General features: G+C 38.5%; 2 protein-coding genes across 2 annotated transcripts in view; both read right to left on the reverse strand.

The window, feature by feature from the left end:
- Mob2 (MOB kinase activator 2) overlaps positions 1 to 9,281 on the reverse strand; it is a 139,854-nt gene extending 130,573 nt beyond the window's left edge. Inside the window, exon 1 of the mRNA XM_089255564.1 lies at positions 8,936 to 9,281. Within this exon, the coding sequence (XP_089111690.1) occupies positions 8,936 to 8,940 (5 nt within the window). The 5' untranslated portion in view covers positions 8,941 to 9,281. The remainder of the gene's footprint in view (positions 1 to 8,935) is intronic.
- Positions 9,282 to 19,858: 10,577 nt separating this feature from the next.
- Positions 19,859 to 22,447, reverse strand: part of AP-2alpha (adaptor protein complex 2, subunit alpha) — a 45,401-nt gene continuing 42,812 nt past the window's right edge. Inside the window, exon 25 of the mRNA XM_089255565.1 lies at positions 19,859 to 21,995. Coding sequence (XP_089111691.1) covers positions 21,918 to 21,995 — 78 coding nt within the window. The 3' untranslated portion in view covers positions 19,859 to 21,917. The remainder of the gene's footprint in view (positions 21,996 to 22,447) is intronic.

Consider the following 22,447-nt stretch of genomic DNA (forward strand, 5'->3'; position numbering starts at 1 on the left):
GTAATAGAAGATTTCATCTTGATAATGGATGGCAGTCATTAGACAAACGTCATAAGTGTAAATAATTCAAACATTAACATGCCATTATATCAGTAAAAAGTGCCAAAAGATATATAGGGCTGCAACTAGTATGTCACCATATTGAAGTGCCTACAGATTGGGCAGAGATGCTGTAAGATATTTAAAATTTAATGAGGGTGCCAAGAACACAAAAGTTTGGGAGAAGTCACTGATCTACTCCCTATATATATAAAAATGTGTGTGTGTGTTCTCTATACAAATCTACAATTTTAGGCCAATTTTACATGAAGCAGGACCCGATTGAAAGATAGGCTACTTTGTGGTCAGAGAAGGGCAAATGCCAGAAACAGGTGTGTGTGAAAACCATCAGACAACAATGGTTCAACAGGTTTGTGGGCCTCAACGACTTTCGGAATGTTTACTTTGATTACCATGGTTCCCAAACAGTACCTTTCACTCATAAATACTGCTTTTACAATGGTTTGCCACTTTATTAATGCAGCCTGTATATAGCTCTATACAGGGTGGCCTGTAAGTGATAGCACGGCCTTTATCTCATCAACTTGTATGTCGTAAAGGTACAATTCCGATTCAAAAAATGCTCAACAGTTGTTCAAAAATTACACTGTACCAGTTTTGAGAGTGAGAATACAGTGTGTCACAAAATAAGAAATCTAAATTTTTAAATGGTCCCGGAACCCTGTTCCCAACAGAAAGTTGTTGCCGTCTCTCCTAATGCCAACAAAAAAAATCCATGTTTTTAAGTGCAATATTCACAAAGATAAGAGATATTCAAATTCAAAAAATGGAGGAAATTTGAAAAAAACAGCGTTAAATGCGGAAAAACCGTTTTATACGTTTTGACTCTTCTTTCCCAAATTTTCTTCATTTTCTGAATTTGAATATCTCAGTTAATATGCACTTAGAAACGTAGAATTATTTTTGTTGGCAGCAAGAGAAACAGGGTGACAACTTTCTAATTGGAAGTTAGAGCAGTTTTTATTATTCTGTGACACACTGTATTCTCACTATCAAAACTGGGACAGGGTAATTTCTGAACACCTGTTGAGCATTTTTCAAATTGGAATCATACCTCTACGATGGACAGTTCATGAGATAAAGGCTGTGCTAGCACTTACAGGACACCCTGTACACTGGCTGAATCTCTAGATAACCCAGGCAGACCGAGTATTATATCTAGTAACAAATATTTTTAAATGAAATGCTTGACAGTTTTGAGTTGGATTGGCTATCAAAACCTGAGAAGAAAAAAAAATTCTTTCTCACACAGCATTTAAATTTGTAGGAATTTCTTTAAAAAAAAAAATATATATATATATATAGCCAATGGAACACATGGCAGGCAAAAGAAAATATGATGAAATAATTTAAGATAATGAATGGCAAATTTCACATATGTGAATCTCTTGAAATGTGCTAAATTCAACAGAATAGAATTATGAAATAGCTTTTTACTGTGAAACTTTGATTTACGGGCATGTTGGGTCTGTGAGCATGCTTATGATTCAAAACGCTCATACATATCAAGCAGCAAACTTTTCCCATAAAAAGAAATACTGTAAATCCAAATTATTTGTTCAACAACCATCTTCTTCATACCAGCCATGATTTTCAAAAATAAGCGACAGGTTGTTTTTATTGTATATTAGTCTATTTTTACTTATTTTATACTGAATGCTCTGGACACAGTAAAGCCCAAGTTGATAAGATACTCGCCCAAAGTAACAAAGAATGTTTAGAGGTTTGGCAAGTTTGATATCTGGTTTGTCATTGTCTTTCCATTGTCAAGAAACTTTCCTTACACAGGGACACGACAGAAATGCCGACATAACCACAGAAAAGATTGCTACCTCAGGGAGTCCCACACTGAGGGGTTAGCACACAACCTCTCTACGAGTATAAAAAAAAAATGTGGTTTGGAATCTGAATTAAAATTGTCCCGGTTTAATTAGCCCTTGTGTGCAGAAAATGACAATGAATGAATGCCAGAACTTTGCCACTTGACTTATACCGTTGCTGAGATCTCTTCCAGCCCAGCTTTGTGGCAGAGTCTGTAACACTTTATTTTGTGTCAAAAAGAAAAATAAAACAACATACAAAATTTTTACAACATATTTTCCCCGGACAATCGGGTACTGTTGCGATTAACAAATTTTGTGGCGATTACAGACGAGATGGGATTGGGAGAAAATGCAGAAAATGACAGTGGTACGACAAAAATGATCAAATGACCTGAATGCTCTGGTATTTTCAGAATGATAGAAAGGAAAAGATGTTCGCTTCACTTTTGAAATCCCTGCTTATATTAACCTATAGCAAGAGGACAGTCTTTCACAGGCTTATGCTATGAATCGCAGATGCACAGTCAGTGGAGTCTTGATGAATGGGCTCAGTCAAACACAGGTTCCAAAACTATTGAAGGTATTTATTAATATACCTTCACAAAAAAAAATTACAATAGTTTTTACTATTACCTTTTATTAAAATAATAAAGGCAGTTGCAAAGAATGTTTTGGCCCAACCACTGAACTTGCTTGTGATCATGTGATGCTCAAAAGACAATGCAAATATGAAAAGCCTCTTATAAACTGATATCCATCTAGGAGACTGGTATGGGAAGTTTGTAACATGAGAGGCCAGTGGATCACCGGTGGAAGCCCTATAGTGGGTCATCGTCCACCTCAGTTAAAGAAAATGTTACAATATGTGCAATAGGCCCTATGTTTTTAGTTAAAAGTGTCTACAAATGTGTTTATAGAAAAAATAAGTGCAATATTTATCTCATGCCGATCTTGGACCATGGACTACTGTACGATTTATAGCTTCATGCAAATGTTCAACATGTCATAGGCCTAATGTTGTAGACCCTAGACAGGTTTTCAATGTTTACGATTGTCTTGTTGCCAGATTCTGAATGCCATGATTCTGCAATATCATTTTATTATGTAAGTATGCAAATTAGATTTTGTCTGCCAAAAAAATATTATGCTGATTCCAGTTAAGTCTCGAAACTGATTGGTCCCTGTGATCATGTGGGATGGGAATTTTCCTTTATATACTAGCAGTGTGCTGTGTACAGTCGTATTTCCTTCCACTTACTCCTGTGTGCTCTTAGAGCCATGCCTTGATAAACCAGCAGTACTTCTGTCGCCCGATCTGTTGAGTCACTGTACTTATCCTGGTGACCACCACCCCGCCAATTTTGAAGACTGGAAAGTAATTTTTTCCTTGTAACGCTTGTATCGCACCTCTTACAGTGATGGGATCTTGCTGAGGATGACCGGGAGGTGATTGCAATATCCCCGGACTCTCAACGCTGTTCCTGTGGGACTCGCATCTCAACGAGGTGCTCATCTGCTTGGAGTGTCCAACTGAATAATGTAGCACTGGTTCCTGTGGAAAAAGGACATCCTGAAAAGTGTCTAGTCGGATCGATCGGGTGAGACCATTCCAATAACTGATATTTTTAACGCTAAAACCCCCCACAAAATTTGCATCATGTTGTTTGGACTTAAAATAGTTTAGTTCTAAACTTTTAAATTTTAACATTGAAAATAAATGATTCAAGCGGGGAACTGTTGTCATTCTTTATTCTGATATTCTTTGAACAAACCTTGTACCTACTTGTATTGCGAGAAATTTCTCATTTATTAGGTGTGTGAAAATCTGTTGAAACTTTTAAAATTGTCACCGTTTTGAGAAACACTTGTAAAAACTAAAATTACTAATAGCCCAAAGCTTTACTATACTTTCAATAGAAGTAAACTCTCAATTTTGTTCACCAAAAATTACAAAAGAAAGATAAATTCCCAATATACAGTATACCACTGCTTGGTGACTATTTTTTTAAATATTTGGCATTATTTACTAGAATCACCAGCAGATTGAAGGTAACACCTAATAAAGATGGGCACACAATGGTTAGACAAGACAAGCTTAGTCATTGCAGTTCACGTTGATTAGTATGGCACATTTCAATTTGTATGACTAACGACTGCACCATGCAAATCGACATGAACAACAATGACTAAGCTAGTTTAAAGCTGTCTTAGTTTGTCTAACTGGTGTGCACCCAGCCAAACATTTAAAAATGTGTCATGGACTGGGGTGTTGATGACATATCGCTGCTTTGCTGTAGTCAAAATTTGTGTGACGATACACTGTATATTAGAATTAACCACAAGACAAAGACACTAAACTTTTGGGGTGACCCAATATTTGTGGTAAAATGTGTTCAAATGGTCAAACTTTGTCCTTGAGTGGAAGGTGTCCCTCTGAAAACAGGCATTAGATGCTCTCCTGAGTAGGGTCCAAGATAGGGTGGCTACAGGGCTGGACAAATCTATTGCCAGAGGTATGTAAACATTCTTAACGGGCATGTATTTTTTTCAACACAGACACGCAAAAAAAACTTTTTGTTTTTGATTATTGGTGGCAATGCAAGATCAGTCATTTTACGACCCAGGTCCTTGCGCTGAGTATACCACCGTCACCACAGTGGTGGTCGGCTGAAATTAGTTTTCCGTGGTTCCCAACTTCAAGGTGCAAATGTGATCCAATCTTCCGTCAAAAAGTCTTGCCACAGAAAGGAACAGGCCTACAATGGCTCAATTATTCAATCATTAAACTCCACTCATAAATAGAAAAATTGATGGCAGATGGCAGCATTGTGCATAACAAGCATTACACAGAAACAATCTTCATGGTAGGTTCACAACAAGTACACAAACATTCCGGCTTGTACCGATTCATTAGAAATTCCATAGAAATGTGCACGAAGTGCATGCACGGTTAAGTACACTGGTGTAAGAAATTAAGAGAATTTGCAGACTTGGTCGATTATCTCTAGAACTACTGTACCGATTTTAATGAAATTAGATATGTACATACATTGATGCAATACAAAACAAATAACTATTTAATAATTGTAATACACACGCATGATCGTGCGTAACACTCGTTGGAGTCAGAAGGTATGAAACAGCGGTCGCCCAATAAACAAAAAAGTGGGTTAATAGGGGGTATGGTCTCCTCTTACAGATATACAGGTCTCGCAGCGTGATTTCATACTTGAAATAAGGCAGTTTATCATTTCCTGTGGCAATTGGTCCCACTCGTTCAGCAACGCTGTTTTCATTCCCTGGATGGTTTCCCGGAGGGGGGGTTGCAAGTTGCAATTGCCCTTCCCAGAGCGTCCCAGACATGCTTTATAGGGTTAAGGTCTGGAGATCTGGCTGGCGAATCCATCAGGTGAATATCCTCACTCTCTAGAGACTCATCGAGCAGAAGAGCTCTATGTGGCCTCGCGTTATCGTCCGTTAAAATGAACTCAGGGCAAAATGCACCCCAGAAAAGGCGAACATAGGGTTCCAAGATTTCATCCCTATACCTCACACCAGTCACAGTACCGACATGGAGAGGTGTGCGGCCATCCAACATGATGCCTGCCCAGACCATTAAACCTCCTCCGCCATAATGGTCGATTTCGCGGACATTGGAGGGTAGGTAGCCGGTCCCTGGTTCTCTCCATATGAACGTACGGCGAGAATCGGTGCTTAGGCTGAACCGGGACTCATCAGTGAAGAGAATGGTCGCCCATTGATCCATACTCCAATCTCTATGTACCATGATAAACGGATTCTCCTGTCCGTAGAAGTGAGCGGGACGTAAACAGCAGGTCTTCTTGCAAACAACCCTCTCTCATGAAGTCTTTTGGAAACAGTCACCCTTGATACACGGGTTCCTGTGGCTGCATACAAGTCACGAGAGAGCTGAGAAGCTGTAGCACTCTTGTTACGCCTCGCTATAATCGACAAATGGCGATCTTCTCTGGCCGTCGTGGCTCTTGGACGACCTTGCCCAGGCTTTCTCTCGATGGATCCGGTATCTTGGAACTGTTTCCATAAGTTACACACGACGCTGGGCGTTAAATTGAACTCTCTATAAATCTAGACTTGAGATTGGCCTGCTTTTAGCCTCCCCACAATTCGCCACCTCATTCCATCATCTAAACGTTGGTGGTTACTCATTTTTACTGTTACAATTTGAAATTAACCGATTGCTGCAAAATAACACCAAGAAATTCGCCGAGATGTGCTAGCGAACGAAATGCGTCTTAACTTATGCGAGCTTATAAAGCCTGTTTCTCTACTACTACTTCACTAAACACCAACTCTGGCCATATCGCTATATTTGCAATTTACTGCCATTAGTGAGATGTGTTGGAAATAAAGGCACTGTCTATCGGTGGTCGCCTCGAGTTCATTAGGAAAAATATCTTATCTATATCCTCTCTTGGGTTCAAACCTGGGACCCTGACAGCAACCTTCACGATGGTAGACGAGCATCTTACCACCGTGCCACTCGGCACATGTTTCTCTACTGGCTCCGCCTACACAAGCATATACGCTTACGTATTTGACGTACAAGATTTGAATTTTTTGTCTAGAAGCAGTGGTTTTACATTCAGTTCAGTTCTTTTCACGAAATTTGATAAAATATGCAAATTCTATTAATTTATTTCACCAGTGTAGTACAAGTAGTCATTTCAAAACTCACTATAACAACTGTATGGGTGCGTAATAAGGTGAATATGGGGTTTTTATGGCATATAAATAGAGCTTGTTAAGAAAGCTTATTGGGGGAAGGGGGTGATAGACATATGTAAAATCAACGTTATTTGAATCCTTTTCAATTGAAGGTATTTTTCAATTGCCGGTTAAGAAGAAAAAGGCTTCAACAAGGACTTCCTGTATAATAAGGTTTGTTCATGGTATTTCCTAAATAATTGTTATTTAAGAGCTACTAGTTATTCTTATTTAGCCGCTAGGACTACTGTTATTCTTTCCGCTAGGACTTTGTTAAGCAATTGAGATGGATTATATAGTCAATGTGCATTTCTATTACATTTTTACAGCTCCTTAATATTTTGCGGCCTGGTGTTGCTCTCATCTCTTGTACCTGTCCAAGTCCAGTCCTGGAACATAAATTGGCTATGAATCCATACCAGGATTTGTCCCGGTTTTGCAGGTACCACATCTAGCCAACTTAGTAAAAGATGTGAGCATGAATTACGACTTCAAAATAATGAGAGCCCTAGGCAAATGATTCACTTACTCATGGGGGAAACCAGACCCATCTGTGAACACGAGTATACTAAAAAAACTTGTGTGTGTGAACTGATACATGTGTTAAGCCTGAAACAATGTTGAAATGGATGTTCAATGCTGAACCTGAATGAAGAAAGGCGAGGGACATCTCAATAGTTATATCAGTACTCTGTGAGCTCATACTATCATGAAATTTGGGGAAAAAGTCCATCTTTAAACACCACCACTACCTGTGCGGAGATAACTAGAGCGGAAAATTTTACATTTTCCCAACAAGAAACAACAAATAAACGAAAATAAATTGTTTCTCTCCTCACCCCATAAACTAGTCCATGGTATTCTGAATATATTTCTGTAACCTATCCAGGCTACTAACCTGATACTCCTTGAACAAACAAGAAAAGCTTGTGTCGGATTTCGTGCTTGCAAGAACTTGATTAATGCTTCAATCAAATATTGCGTAAAAATTTCTTTCAAGAATTACAATCATGCAGATTTCGGGCATGCATAATGTCAATGCTGCCTTAATGGTGCTTTTCGCTTGATAGGCTGTGCTTGCAACCGATGAAGACTCCTGCTTTAGAGCATGTGAGGACAATGAATGGGATCGCCATATAGTAAGCCTTTTCAGCTAGTTAATAACTCTTAATGACAATGGCTCCCAGATGACCACATATGGAGAGATATCATCAGGGCTGAATTTAAGTTTGATGGGTTGGCCCAACCACTATCTGGAGGCTATTGTCATTAAAAGCTATTAGCTGAGCTAAGAGGCAACTAACCTCTTGCAGTCCGGATGAGTGCATTACGACAGGAATGTTCTTCACTTAGAACAGTGATTCTTAATATTTTTGAGCCGCGGCTCAAATCAATAAGATCAGCTTCACAACCTATAGGACTGTTTGTTTTTCGAAGTTAGTGAAGCCAATGATGCAATAACAGCATTTATAATAGAACTATAAGGGGATTTGTATGGTTAATATAAGAAGCCCCTGTGAATCAAGGGTGCGTTTTGACAAATAGGTTTAGAAACCCTGCCTTTGAGTGCATGTGAACATTGAACGGGACTAGAGAAACTATATCACGTTCTGCTGTTCATCCAAGCAGAGATGAAGTTCAGAAAGAAAATTTGCATACCTCTGCTGGGAAATGAAGCATTAATCCCTTGCAGTTTAGACAAGTGGTCTACTCATTTCTTTACGAACTTCATCTTTGCTTGGTATCCAGTATTTCGTACTTTGTATGAAAAATGAAGAGTGACATCGGTTCCCCTATAGATGGACTACACGCAAAATGCGCCCTGGATCCATTACCAAACTTCGTCTTTAGGTGGGAAGAGGGAACTCCATAAAACGGGCATTAGATGCTCCACCCAGAAGGGTCAACGATATTAACACGTATCATTTGAATCTTCAAAATTATGAAAGCCTTGGGCAAATGTCCCACTTGTGCCATAGGGGAAATCAGACCCATCTGTGGACAGTGAGTTTACGGGAAAAAACAACAAAAACTTGTATGTGCTTGTAAACTGATGAATGTGTTAAGCCTAAAACAATATTAAGATGGATGTTCAATGCTTAACATGAGTAAAGAGTGGGGGAGGCGGAGGGTGTTTGAATAGTTATATCAGCACTAATGTTATCATGACATGTTTGGAAAGGCTTTAAACAACGCCACCACTACCTGTGTGAAGATAACTAGAGCGGGAATTTTTCTTTTATATTCTCAACAACAGGAAACAATAAGTAAACAAAGGAAAAAGGAAACAAAATTGTTTCTCTCACCCCATAAACCAGTCCACGGTATCCCGAAGATATTCCGGTAACCTATCCAGCTTGCTAAGAGTTTGTTTGTTGTTGGGGGGAAGCAAACTAAATAAAAGAAACTGTTTCCGTAAGTAATTTTCGGACACTTCTTCTTCGCGCACTAATTAATATATATTTTCCAGCTGTTTTGGTTGGAAAAGAAAACAACAACAACAACGGAGAAACTGAAAAAGTAAAGGCACCAACACACACACCAACGCCACTCTATTTTATAAAAAGAGACACCAGCCGATGCGCGTGTACGTATGTGTCAGCCGCTCGCTCTGCCACAATGTCAACACAAGAGCGGCGACCTTAGCAAAACATGGCCGACGAAAAAAAATTATGCGCATAGTCTCGCGCACTCGATCCGCTCCGGGACCGAAAGGTGGCGCTCGCCCGACCATCGCGATTTCCTCTCTTCTCTCTCTCTCTAAATAATGACTCCCAATAGATGGGCCGGACTTCGGTCATTTTGCAGATCTGTAAGAAAACAGGCCAGGGACGGCTCTAGCAGTGCCACCTTAACGCGTGGGTCCGCCCGGGGCCTCACTAGAAGGAAGGGAGGGGGGGGGGGTGCCTCAGAAAAATCACTTGGCACGGGTGCTCCCCACAACGCTCTCAAGACAGCTCTGGGCTCTATCAGTGACATCGGAGCCGGGGTTGCTCGAGCACCTACGGTAATTTGTGGCATGGGTCCAAGCATCCCCCCCCCCAGAATTGATTCATAAATCAAAATTTCCTATACAAAACTAAAGACGAGCACCCACAGGTTTCGACGACTTCCCTGGGCTCTAAGTCTGAGAAGAGCTATTATAAGAAGGGCCATGCATGGCCCCATATCCTGCAGCTGGGGCCATAGGCTGGACTTTTTACAGGTGGAGGGGGGGGGGTACAGAAACTAGATCTCGAAATTCTCTAGAGTAAGCCAGTGGGTGTATTTACTGGGGGGGGGCGCCCTTAGCGGGCTATAGCTAGTCATGGGGTATCGAGACGGCCGCCTAGGGCGGCATTTTTTATGAGCGATTTATTTTGACGATGTCTTCACTCTCTGAAGTTTTTATGCATCGAAATAATCTTGAAGGGGAAGCAAGAGTGAATAAATAAGTGCATGTAAATGCAATACTTTTCAGTGTTGAAATGCTGTTCAACTCTTTGCTATTCAATGCTTATATCTCACTACACCTTCTTTCTTCCACTTCCAAAATGTGCCACCTATATCTAAAGAAGCTGGTTTGTGAAAAAAATTAGGTTCCTTCTCTATTTTCTTTGTTAGGGATCTTTTTCACTCTTTATCAACATTTTCCAATTCCTTTCTTTAGTCGAATCCCCCCAACATATAAGTTTGGATTCCTTGTTCATCTTCCTCCCTGCGAGGAACTATTGATAGTTATAAGGCTGATCAGAGGAACCCTTGATGATAATGCATAGGCGGAGATAAACTTAGAAGTCTGGGGAGCACGATGATGATGATGTCAATTCATATATACATATATGCATTAGATCAGTCGACTCCACCTTTGACGCTGGGGAAGGGGGGGGGGGGCAATGCCCCTCCACGCTCTCCCCCGTATCTCCGCCCATGTGATAATGAGGCTGTTCTACAGAACTCAAACAAATTTTCGTACATTCAATAGAAAAAATGTGTCTCTACTGCCGTCCCAACAACATCATAGCCCTAGAGCAAAATGAAAGAGGGCCTAGTAGCATATTTATTGTTATAAATCATTGAACCTGGGCCCAATCTTATCGTAGAAGCTCCTATTCAACTCAGGCCCCTGCATGCCCCCCCCCCCACAAAGGGAGTGGGTCTGCCAGGCAAAAACCAATAAACGGGTAAAAATAAAATTTCATCAGCAATAATGTCTTCTAGAAAATATTGAAAACAATTATGCAGTACAGCATTATATTACGTTAAAAAACATCAATGAAGTAGAACCCCTTCTGCCACCTATTAAATAAAACTGTTACAATTCTTTGATTGAAATTAGCAACCGGATATTGATCAATGTACCACAGGAAAAAATAAATAAGATACGATATTAATTAATATTTTAAAAGCTATAATATTAGTTAAATTGTCAAGTTTACCTCGAAATTTTAACATTCATTATTTGTGTGTGGTAAATTAATATTATTAAAAGTCGCAAAAGATGTTTCCATATTGCACATTCATGAGGCAAAAGTTCGAGCCGCTAAGGCTGCAGGACTTCTAAACAGAGTCTGTTACACACGCTCTGCACTTAGCCTCAAAAACAAAACCATTATGTACAAGTCAGTCATTAGACCAATTATGTGCTATGCAGCACCATGCTTTTCCACAGCGAAACCCTCTGTCATCAAACAATTACAAGTGCAGCAAAATAAAATACTTCGGCGATATACCGGGGCACAATGGTATATCAGAAATCTTGACATAATGAAGGATTTGAACATTGAAACCATACATGACTACTTAGTCAAACTATGTAGAGGATATTTCGATAGAGCTGAAACATCAGAATATCAGCACATAAGAGACATCTCGCCTTATCCTGCGGTAGAGGTGTTGAGGTTTCTTCGACCTAAGAACATACTGGTCTGATATGGCCCAATGAATTGGTTTAGTTTTGTAAAAAGTGTAAATAGTTCTAATTCTCTCTTCATTGATTGGAAGCATAGTGTTGCATATATACTGAACGCCTACCAATATTTATCGCATTTAATCTTGTATCCACGTGTAATCATATATATTGTATTCACGCCATTTATTAGAATGAACATATATATACTCTTTTGTAACCATTAGGTGCGGTATTCCACTTTTTTGTCAATTATTTGCTGAGATAATTGACTGATTTTGTAATTGTGTATAAAATGCGTTCTTGAATTTTGATACTTCACCTCCTTCGGACATAGCTCTACAAATTTCAAATTTCTGTGATAAGTAAGCCACAACTTACCGAATTCATTTTTTCTAATATGATCTGAATTAATTTGACGTATACTGACTCTCTGAGTACAGCATGGGTTATAAATTTTATTATCTTTTATTGACACGCCTCTTATACACTTACACTCACACACTCAACTATCACATACAAACAGCTTTTTAACTTCTTCATCCAGCTCGTACGGAGCAGCATCAAACAGGGAAGCTTATGGGAGTCTTAAAGACTCGGTACGCCCTGAGAAAATGTATCTACCTCAGTCAGTCAGTCAGTCAGTTTCCATATTGGTTTTAGATTTTTATCATAGAAAGTTTGAAATAACTCCTTTTACAAGTTTTATTTATGTCTTTTTACCACGTACAAATACCAACTGTTAAAATTTTTGAGTAAAACCAAGATATATATATGCGAAACGAAAACCCTAAAAAAATTGAGCTTGTCACGACAGTGAAAAAAACATATACATATTTACAACTATGTAATATTGTTTTTATCATGGGATGTTTATGCAACAGTTTTGCACTCATTAAGTGAAAATGAAAAAGTTCGATTAAAACCTATATGATCCTACTTCAATTCATATATATTGAGCAAGATTCATATATAGTCAGAACTTTTTCCGCCTTTTTTTCATCTTTGAAAAGTGCTCAATTACTTTTTGAATATCAAGCTCATTGGCTAATTTCCTTTCTATCGACGACGAAGCCAATCCCGCTAATCTTAAATAAGATTTTGATGTCGATCTTAAATAAGATTTTATAATTTTAACCTGCTGAATGATCTCAGAAGAGCTGCTGATTGGTAAAGTTAGATAAAGTCTGTAGAATTTTTCATGTTTGGAAAAATTGCGTTCATTCCGTGTGTAATTCGTGGCGGCATAAAATTCGGAAAAAAGTAATTCGGACTCTTCGGGAAAAAAATCATCCTATAGTCCACAGATACTGGGTGTTCACTCTCACTCCGTTGTCCAATGGCAATTTCCTGAACCGTTTGCTTTAGAGACAATTTTCAATTAGAAAAAATGTTTCAAATGGTGTTTAAATGAAAAAAATTGTTAATAAAAAAGTACAAAATTTCAATTTTTATACAGTTCTCCCGTTTTCTAATTTATTAGAAAGTTGTTGCCCTGTCGCATTACCGGGCCGTCTCAACCAATACGGATGGATGAGGGAGGGGGGGGGGGAGAATGCCCCAGTGTCAATTAGGAGCGTCGAGCGATCCAATGTAAGTATGTGCTGACATCACTGTGGTGTTTATTCCCCCCCCCCCAGTCAGGGCCACAACTAGGGGGGAGCAGGCGGATCAGGTGCTCCGGACAAAAAGAGGCTCAAATTTCACTCTCTAACTCACCTCCTTGAACATTACAAAGGGGCACCAAAATGCGTGCTTGGCCCAGCTGACTAGGTATCTAGTTACGGTCCTGCTGTCAGCCCATCAAAACTCTTTATGCTTATGGTTTTGACGAGTTTGAGTGCCTGCCCCATTCCTCTCCAACCCGATTTTATATACTGCGAAACCTCGATATAACGATACTCTGAGGACCAGGGAAAAAATATCGTTGTAGAGGGATTATCGTTATATAGAGAGGCAACATTATCATCGCATGTCATCAAATGTATACTGTTTTTCTCCTCTTTTCTAAATCGCCATTGTTAGTATCACTAGAAAATGCGCTTTTATGTGTTTATTCGTTGCAAAACATTTTAATTGATCAATAAAATTCAATTAGATGCATTGCTCCCATAAAGTTGTTTATCCCCTTTTTATTATCGCGACATACACAGAAAGTAGCAATACTAATTACTGCTTCAGCGGTTTCGGTGATCTTGTGGTGCAAAATACCAGTGTAATAAGACGCATTCAGAAGAACGGAAATAAGTGGCGGAGTTAAAATCAAATTCAAAACTATTTTGGGCAAAAATAACATTGTAGCGGTTTTGAAAGATCTTAAGAAATATCGTTATAGAGAGATTTATCGTAGTAAAGTATATCGATGTATCGAGAGGAGTTTAGCATTAGACTACAGGCAAAGATCACTACTAAACAAGATCTGAAAAAATATCGTTAAAGAGGGATTTTTATCGTTATATCGAGTGTCGTTGTAGCAAGGTTTCACTGTACCAGTTTTTAAGAGAGAGAAAGTTGGCATCCAGAAAAAGTCATAAATAATTACAGAATATACAGAAGTGCTGAAAAATCACATCCACATAAAAATACATGAGCACACTAAACGAAAATATTTATTTGAAGAAATAATTTCAGAACTGAAGAAATTTTTGAACTAATGAAAGAAATAATTTCCTAAATTTTAAAAAAAAAGCATTCAGAATCATTCTTAATTGTTAATAAGTCTTCAATAACTTAAACGTCCTTTGTTTCATCTAGGGCCCCGGGCCAGGGCCTGCTCAAGATACTTGGTCAGCCTAGCGAGCACACATTTTGGTGCCAAAGTATGTAAGGGGCACTTGCAGGCTCCACCCTAGTTTCACCCCCTGGTGCTCCGGTTAAGACGTCTCTATCAACATAAAACTTAAGAAGTTCTCGCTTAAGACGTTTTCCATTAAGTAGTCTTATTTTCGGAATCCCGGTGTTTTTTCCCTACATCAAAACATCCTTTGTTTAAGAATTCTTTCAGCTCAATAAGTTTATTTAAGAATGCATTCTTCACACTCATCGTAATGAGAATTGATGAATTCAATGTTGAAAGTGTGATTGAGGTATAAATTCATGAACCCCTGCGCCCGCAGGAGACACTGTTTTGACGCAATACATTAGGTAACTTTATGCTACTGTATGGGGAGGAAACCAGGGCTGAACGAATCTAGTGCCCGACAATCCTGGGGCATGCACAAATTTTAAATACCCGACTATAAGTGAATGCAGACTCCTCTAACGGGCGGGGGGGGGGGGGCGTTGCGAATCACCGAAATAGCGTGTATAGTGAACGGGAGCGGGTGGCGACGTTTTACCTCCACCCTGGCCACCTATGTCAATAATACAATTTTTTTTCACTGAACAGGGAGAGGTGGTGATCGTCTCCATGCTCCTCTTTCACTGCGTACATATGTATCCGAAGCTAGTACATAAAATATTGACTCAAGCATGTAAATTTTTGGAGATTTGTCCAGTCCTGGAGCAACCAGTTCCTGGTGTTATTTTAACTACCATTTTCAGATACCGATGGCAATAATGTCTTGTGTCAGAATACGATAAACAGTGAATATATCTGCAACTGTTTTTCCAATGCATACATATATAGATTTTGCAAAACCACTGCTCCTGGTATACAGTATCAACGTGATATCGCTTCGCAGGTCTCAAAAACTATACAGTAGACTCTCACTAATCCGGCGAATATAAGACTAGGGTTATGATGAAGTACTGAAATCACCGGAAGGTAGTTGAAAAAAAAAATTTAATGAGCTGCAAATTTCTGTGCATAGATACGAACAAGCCCCGATTTCCGCATGGGCAGATGAATTGATGGATGGATGACTTAAGTTGCAAGAGTCCCATGATTTCTGCTTTCTCCATGGCTCCTCATATCAAAGCCGGGCTGTGGAGAGGCTATAGCAGGGTTTTCACTTCCAGACACTAAAGTCAGCCCGAAAACGCCACATTACTGGTCGAGCCAGACTCGTGCTCGGCCAGTTTATGGAGGGAACTGCATTACTTAATACTGTACAAACAAATATTAATAGTAGTAGTTTATATTGTATGAACACGAAGAAAAAATATGTGTTCAAAAATGTACTCACCAATCGGAGGTACTAAGAAAAAGAAAAAAAATCTAGAAAAAATATAGATCACTTGATGAAAAAATAATTTAGTACTCCACTTAGGGTATGAAGATATCAGTATTGAAGTGGTAGAGAAGCAATGATACTATAAAACGAACACAAACTTCTGGAAGAAGTCATAAGCTTTGCGACAACTGCAGTCCATGTATTCTGAGCCCTCTTTTTTCCTCAAAAACTTGCTTTTATCAATTGTATAATGTATGCTTAATTGTGTCTATCTTTGATTGTATACACACGGCCATCAAGTACATACGGGGAAAAGAGATATGAAGGCACACACATCAGTAATTTCCTGGGAATAATTTCTTCCAAGTTGTGCTGTCTGAAGCCGCTCATCCCCTTGGGAAAAATGATGCCATTTTGACACCAGACCAATTATCTACTGATTTAATCTAGAGTGTCTGTCGATGGATACAACGTTTAACACACAGTTGTCATTGCAATCATTTAAAGGCGCACAACAACATGGACGGAGATATGGGGGGGGGGCATTGCCCCCCAGCATCGAAGATGAAGTCGACTGATCTAATGCATATATGTATAGATGAATTGGCATCATCATCATCGCGTCCCCCCCCCCCTCCCAGATTTCCAAGTCTATCTCCGCCTATGCACAACAACTTGAGAACTTCCAGGCCTTGGAGCTCTTTTACCTGAGGACCCACTTTCCATTTCGTGAACAAACCCTGTCGTTGTGTTTGACTTCGAGTGTTTTATCTCAAGAGCACCGAATCCCCCCCCCCCCCACTGACCCATACATAAGCTGACTCTGACTCACTGCTGGCTTCCAATAGGTTACAGCACATCACCTTATCTTTCCAGTGCATGCCTGTGAAAAGCTCGGTTTACCGTACTGCACCAGTGTTTCCTTACCTCAGTAAAATCAACATAGAACGATAGTAAAAAAATCAGAACTTGTTTTTTTGTCGCAATTTTTGAAGACTTCGTTGGTCATTTTTGGGAAGATAGGCGCGCCAATATTGGCAGAATTTTGATTGGGAGAGCGTTCGCTCCCCACTGGTTACGCCAATTGGTAAAACCATAATGCAATTCTGAAGTAAGCATGTAAATTTGCCTGGTAGGGCCTCTGGAAAATAACTTGGCCCCTTTGAGGCCCGCGATACTCTTAAAACGGCCCTGTTTAGAAATAAAAATTTCCAGCGTAAAAATCAAGACCATTCACAAGTTTCAAACATTTCCGCACCCCTGTCGATCTTATGCTGTATGCTTTGTGTGTGTGTGAATTCTTTAAAACGATAAACTTGAAAATTAGAAGCCAGAGCTAGAATGCTTGCGATTCTGGACACACACACAGTATATTTTCTCCCGTGTTGCCATAAACTGCTGGAAGACTTTTTAATGGGTTAAAACAGTCAACTTAGCATCCTCCTCTGATTAAGCATCTGGGCACCAGACCCCCCTCTCCCCCCCGTCCTACCCTGGTTGCGGTCCTGAAAGCATCACGAAGTTTTTGAAAGCACCAGAAATAGCGCAACAGGATTACCACTAGCGTTACGGGACTGCTCATAAAGTATAGTACTCCCTATATATCGAATGTAGAAAATATGGTCGCAGTCGCGTTATAGAGAAAGCTGCCACTCCGCTCGTTCTTCGCTCTAATGAACAACCTCCTACGCTATCAGAATTTCAAATTGGTTCCGCCCACAGACGAGCAAATGGAAAACAAGCGAATCGAAGTTTCATATCGGGATTGCTTGAGAAATATTTGCTCGTATATTTCATTGAGATGTAACCTCTCTTGAATTTTATCTACTCGATCAACCCTTCCTGTACATGAAAGAGGCTTATTTGAGAGCAGTCTATATGCACCGTTGCTTAAAAAGAGTGATTCATACATGCTATACATACAACATAAGGGCATCGTGAAAAAACTTTATTGAATGCAATATGAATTGTGTCGTCTTCACTCGATCGGTTGGAAGTAAAATTAAACAGTCGCAGCACAAAGTGCAGTGGTTAACTATAATTATGTCCTCCACCCCACCTGCAAAAACGGATTCTAGTCCAATTTTATTGACAACACCCCCCCCCCCCCACACACACATTTAAATACGCCTCATCCCAGTTATTTACGTTCAAAAACCATTTAACCGAGTTTGCGAGATATCTCGGCTCCTTAAAAGCGCGAACACTTTTCGCTATATACCCCCTTAGTTTACACTTGCTGAAAATCGGGAGGAAGGCTACTTCATTAAAAAAAGATATATTTTGAATTAGATTTACTGATTTCTGCTGTGCTGCTCTCTTTAGGCATTTCTTTTCAATTAAAATTTCCATTTTCTTAAAAAGGTACTACTTAAAAATATAGCAATTTCAAACAATCTGGGACACACACACACACAGCCACCCCCTATGGTCTGCGAGTCCGGACTTTACACTATAGCGCAGTGGTTCCCAGTGTGGATCGTGAAAAGCCTCCCAATCGCCCCCCCCCCCCCCAGGGCGAGTGTCTCCAAAATGAAACGTTCAAACCAGAAATTTTTCATTTCTCGTCTCGTGCGCGTAACATACAAACAAAAAATTCCTTCACTTAACTGAGCTACTAACCATTTATAATGCGATTTCATCAAATTCTACTTGTAATCAATATACAGTGTATATAGTAGAGTTAATACTTGTATTGGGTGACTCAATCGCATATTGCTGTCCCACCCCAGAAGCATACAGCGGAAGACTCAAAGAATCACCTGATTTCAAAATTAAAAATACCGAATGTGACAAGTAATATGTTAATGTAAGGGGGGGGGGGGAAGGAAGTGAACGTCTAAGTACTATGAACGATATTAATTGTCGATTTCAAGCGAAGAATCACTTTGAATTTAGATGATTTTTCCTGAATCAAAATCAAGGGACGTAATAGACCTACGCTCCCAATTTCACAAAATAGTACTGCCTACTAAATATTAAAAAAAATTGTTTTCATCATTAATTACGCAAATCGGAACCGAGAAAAAAAAGTTCCGAAAAATGATTTCGAAACGCGCACATTTACTAACAAAAAAAAAAAAACGCAATGCCTCGGAAAGAAAAGACATGGTCACCCACGTAGAGGAGGAGGGTGGGGGTAGCCGATAAATTTGTCAAAAAGTGGGATCGAATGCACTCTAATTTGCTTTTTTAAGAATGCTTTTGACCATAGGGGTGCTTACCTTCAGCTTTATGCAGGAATTTTTTTCGATTTGTAAATTAATTCCAGGAGTCTCAGCACCTACCGAATTAACGTGGAAAATTTTGAATTTTTAATCAAGACGACCACCCACGATTTCCAAACACTTCCGACGCCCTTGGCTGCGTGTTCCTTTCCGTGAGAATACAAATGAGCTCACGCACAAACATCATTTCAAAATTATTAAGTCTTCACGAGTACGCGTCGGCCTAGCAAAGTAGCTATACGTAATAGGTCTTATGCAAGAAGGAAAACTCGTTCTACATAATTTTGGTAATTAACGTGAACTATCCAAGATGTGCCATCGAGTTCTCGCTACTTAAAAAGAGGTATCTAAACTCCCGTGTTTCTGGAGGTTTCAATTAGATGGACAAAAATTTTGAGCAACTTCTGTCTTCCGATGTCACTCAGATATTTAAATAAGTTTCCTGCCACTGTCACAACAGAGCACAAAAATTACTTCGGAAATCGAGAATGCTTTGTGAACTCCCTACAGCTAAATACTGCAATGCAATAGAAACCCCTACATATGTAGGCTATAGCCCAGGGCAGCAAATTTGTGAAAGGGGAACTATGAGACCCCTGGCCGCGATCAAGTCCGCTCATAATTTAAGATGGCCTGAAGATGCCAAATGAATGAAGTGCATTCAATTTAAAGTTGTATCCCTTTTATTCCGCATATAAACGAAAAACCTAACAATGTGTCACCATATAAGCACATTAATACATATTCTCATGTTGCTTGTGGTTCATCTGTTTAAGTTGGACACATTAATGTTCAGCTTCTTACTAAAATAAAAGGTAACTAAATCACTGAGTAAAAACTCAAAAGCAATTGAAAACTTCAAGTTTTGCACACACCCAATCACAATGAGATCACAAAGTACACATGCAAAAATGAGTAGGGAAAAATTGTAAATACTCATGTGCACAGTGAAACACATTTTCACTCTGTAGCAATTGAATTCAGACATTTATGGCAGTGTGTTGTAACACTTCTTTTAATGATTCTAACAGTACGGTACATCGCAAGTCAGTGTTATGTTCATCGTGTACATAAAAAAAAATTGAACTAACACTGCGAATATTCATAAAACAGAATATGCTGCATGTATATTGTCAAATCCATTGATTTCATACAAATTAAATAGGAATACATTTTTTTCTTCTTTCTTTGCAGCTTTACAGAGTTATTGTGGGGAAAGGAAGTAGAAAATTCAGAAATAACCTTCAAAACTGTACATCCTAACAAAAAAAATACAAAAGGAAAAACAAAATATTTCTCGCAAGCAAATAAAAACTTCCGGGAATTTTTTTAAACTTCATTCAAATTGAGAGCAGCAAGCTCGGAGTAACACACTATAAATGTGTGATATATACATATATACTGTATATCACATATTTAAGGGTGTGTAGATGTATTTAGTGCTCTATCGTTCTAATACATTCACATCATAAATTATAAACCCTATTTGCAATATATCACCATTGATTGGCGCTGTACAAAAACTTTGTGCACTGTTCAACAGGCATAAATATAAAACAACTATATACCTCAACACATGTTATTCATCAAATACTTTTTTTTTGCCATCCAATAATTCTGCGCTAAAACAGTTTTATGTATCCATTAACATCGTTAAAATTTTGAGTCAATGTCCAAAGCTAAACTATGAACTAAAAAATGTTCCTGTTCACATGTAGATGGAAATCTGGAGACAAAATGTTATTGACATTTATACACACACACAAGTCACAAAAATAACCGAAGTTTTCTTGATAAAAGGCACCAAAGATAAATTCAACCAGCCGCTTTTGATTAACAAATTTAAAAAAAAAAGAACAAAAAATAGAGTATATAACAGCCACTAATTTTTTTTCCAATTGGGAAAAAAACTTTGGTGAAACAATTCTTAATTTGCCGATGAATAAAAGATTCCAACTGAAACTCTTAATCCACACTTCAGATCCAAAGCAAATTAATCAACGGTTTCTCTTGTTTGAAAACATATGAATGTGTGGAATGTATTTCAAAGAAAATGGTTTCATGCACAAATTGCATTTCTTTCCCCAGTATGAGCTAAATCAAGTACTTACATTTGTCAAAAAATTTACAAACACCTTTGGGTATCCTAATGCTAGCACAATAAAAAAAAGTAACAGTATTTACACAACAATTACATGAGGGTAAACTTCACCAGCAGAGCACATCAAAAATGAGCGTCGAAAAGACAATTAAATGACTAGGAATGGGAAGAGGATATGAGATTAACCCTGAGAACAGGGGATATTGTTCACAACTGATTTTTATTTTAATTGTAACACACTGGAATATATAGAGATATATAAGGACAGGACAACTGATCTAAATGGATCACAATTATATTACCAGAAGAGTGTCAACATTCAAAAACAATAACCAGAAATGGGAATTAAACTATAATATTCACAAGCATACTTAAATAAAATATGTTTTGAAACATTCAATTTTACTCATAAATTGATATGCAGCTTTAATTTTAAATAGCAGCTTAATTTTGAAAAAGTTCAAGCTCCTCCAGAAAAAAGAAAAGCTGAAATTTCATTTCAAGTTGACATGCTTCAATTCTTCATATAAATTGAGGGATACTGGGTTACTTCAGATAAATCAGAAAACTTTAGGTGGCAAAATAGAAACAAAACATACTAATCACATTCACCTACATGAATCACAGTAACATTTCAAAAAATATATTTTGCAGCGAGTAACTTGTTTTGCTATCTTTAGAACATAACACTGACAGTCTGTTCAGTTGGAAGGTAGTGAACGCATGGGGTAAAGGATAAATAATACGTAGATAATGTATATATGGAGAAGCAGCAAAAATAAAACTCAGAATTTCAAGAGGGGCAAAAAAAAAAAGTCTGGCACAAACATTGAGTATGCATGGTTTCACACCTTTCTACATCAAATCAGTTTGCCTCCTGCAGCAAAGAAACACATTATCAATCAGGCTATCTTACATAACAGACACTGGGTTAAAAAAAATCCAATTGCACCATTTCTAAAACTGGTCTTGAAGGAGAGCACACAGTTCCTGCGAAACAGTATCCTTGCTACTACGAATAGTTAGACGATACATCTGAAAATAGAGAAAAAATTAAACTTTGAATGAACTCAAAGGAAAAACAACTGAAAAACATCAAAACTATTTTGACACACAAGCATAAAAAAGTCAGATTTTAACACATTGCTTACAAGTGATGTGGTGAGTGATTTTTTCTTGGATTTTCACTTTTTTATGTGTTAATAACTCCTCACTAAACATGTGAGCAATGCCTGCTCTGACCTGCATAAAATGTGTTTATTTGCAAGATAAATGCACGATAAACATATACAATTATTGAATGAAGTTTAAAAATATTCGAACCTGCATTATAGGAATAATTTGTTCGGTGAATGTGCTCCCAATTAAAAAATTTGTGTATCAAATTAAACTTTTCCCCCATCAGAAGTAATGATTCATTCCACAAATGCCTCCCATCATGTCGATAAGGATTCTTTTAGAAGTGTGCAGGTTGGTTCCATATTATT

The sequence above is a fragment of the Pholcus phalangioides genome, unplaced genomic scaffold, assembly GCF_987345545.1.
Source record: "Pholcus phalangioides strain wild (caught in Gottingen) unplaced genomic scaffold, Ppha-v1.0 ptg000004l_1, whole genome shotgun sequence".
In the NCBI taxonomy this organism is placed as follows: domain Eukaryota; kingdom Metazoa; phylum Arthropoda; class Arachnida; order Araneae; family Pholcidae; genus Pholcus; species Pholcus phalangioides.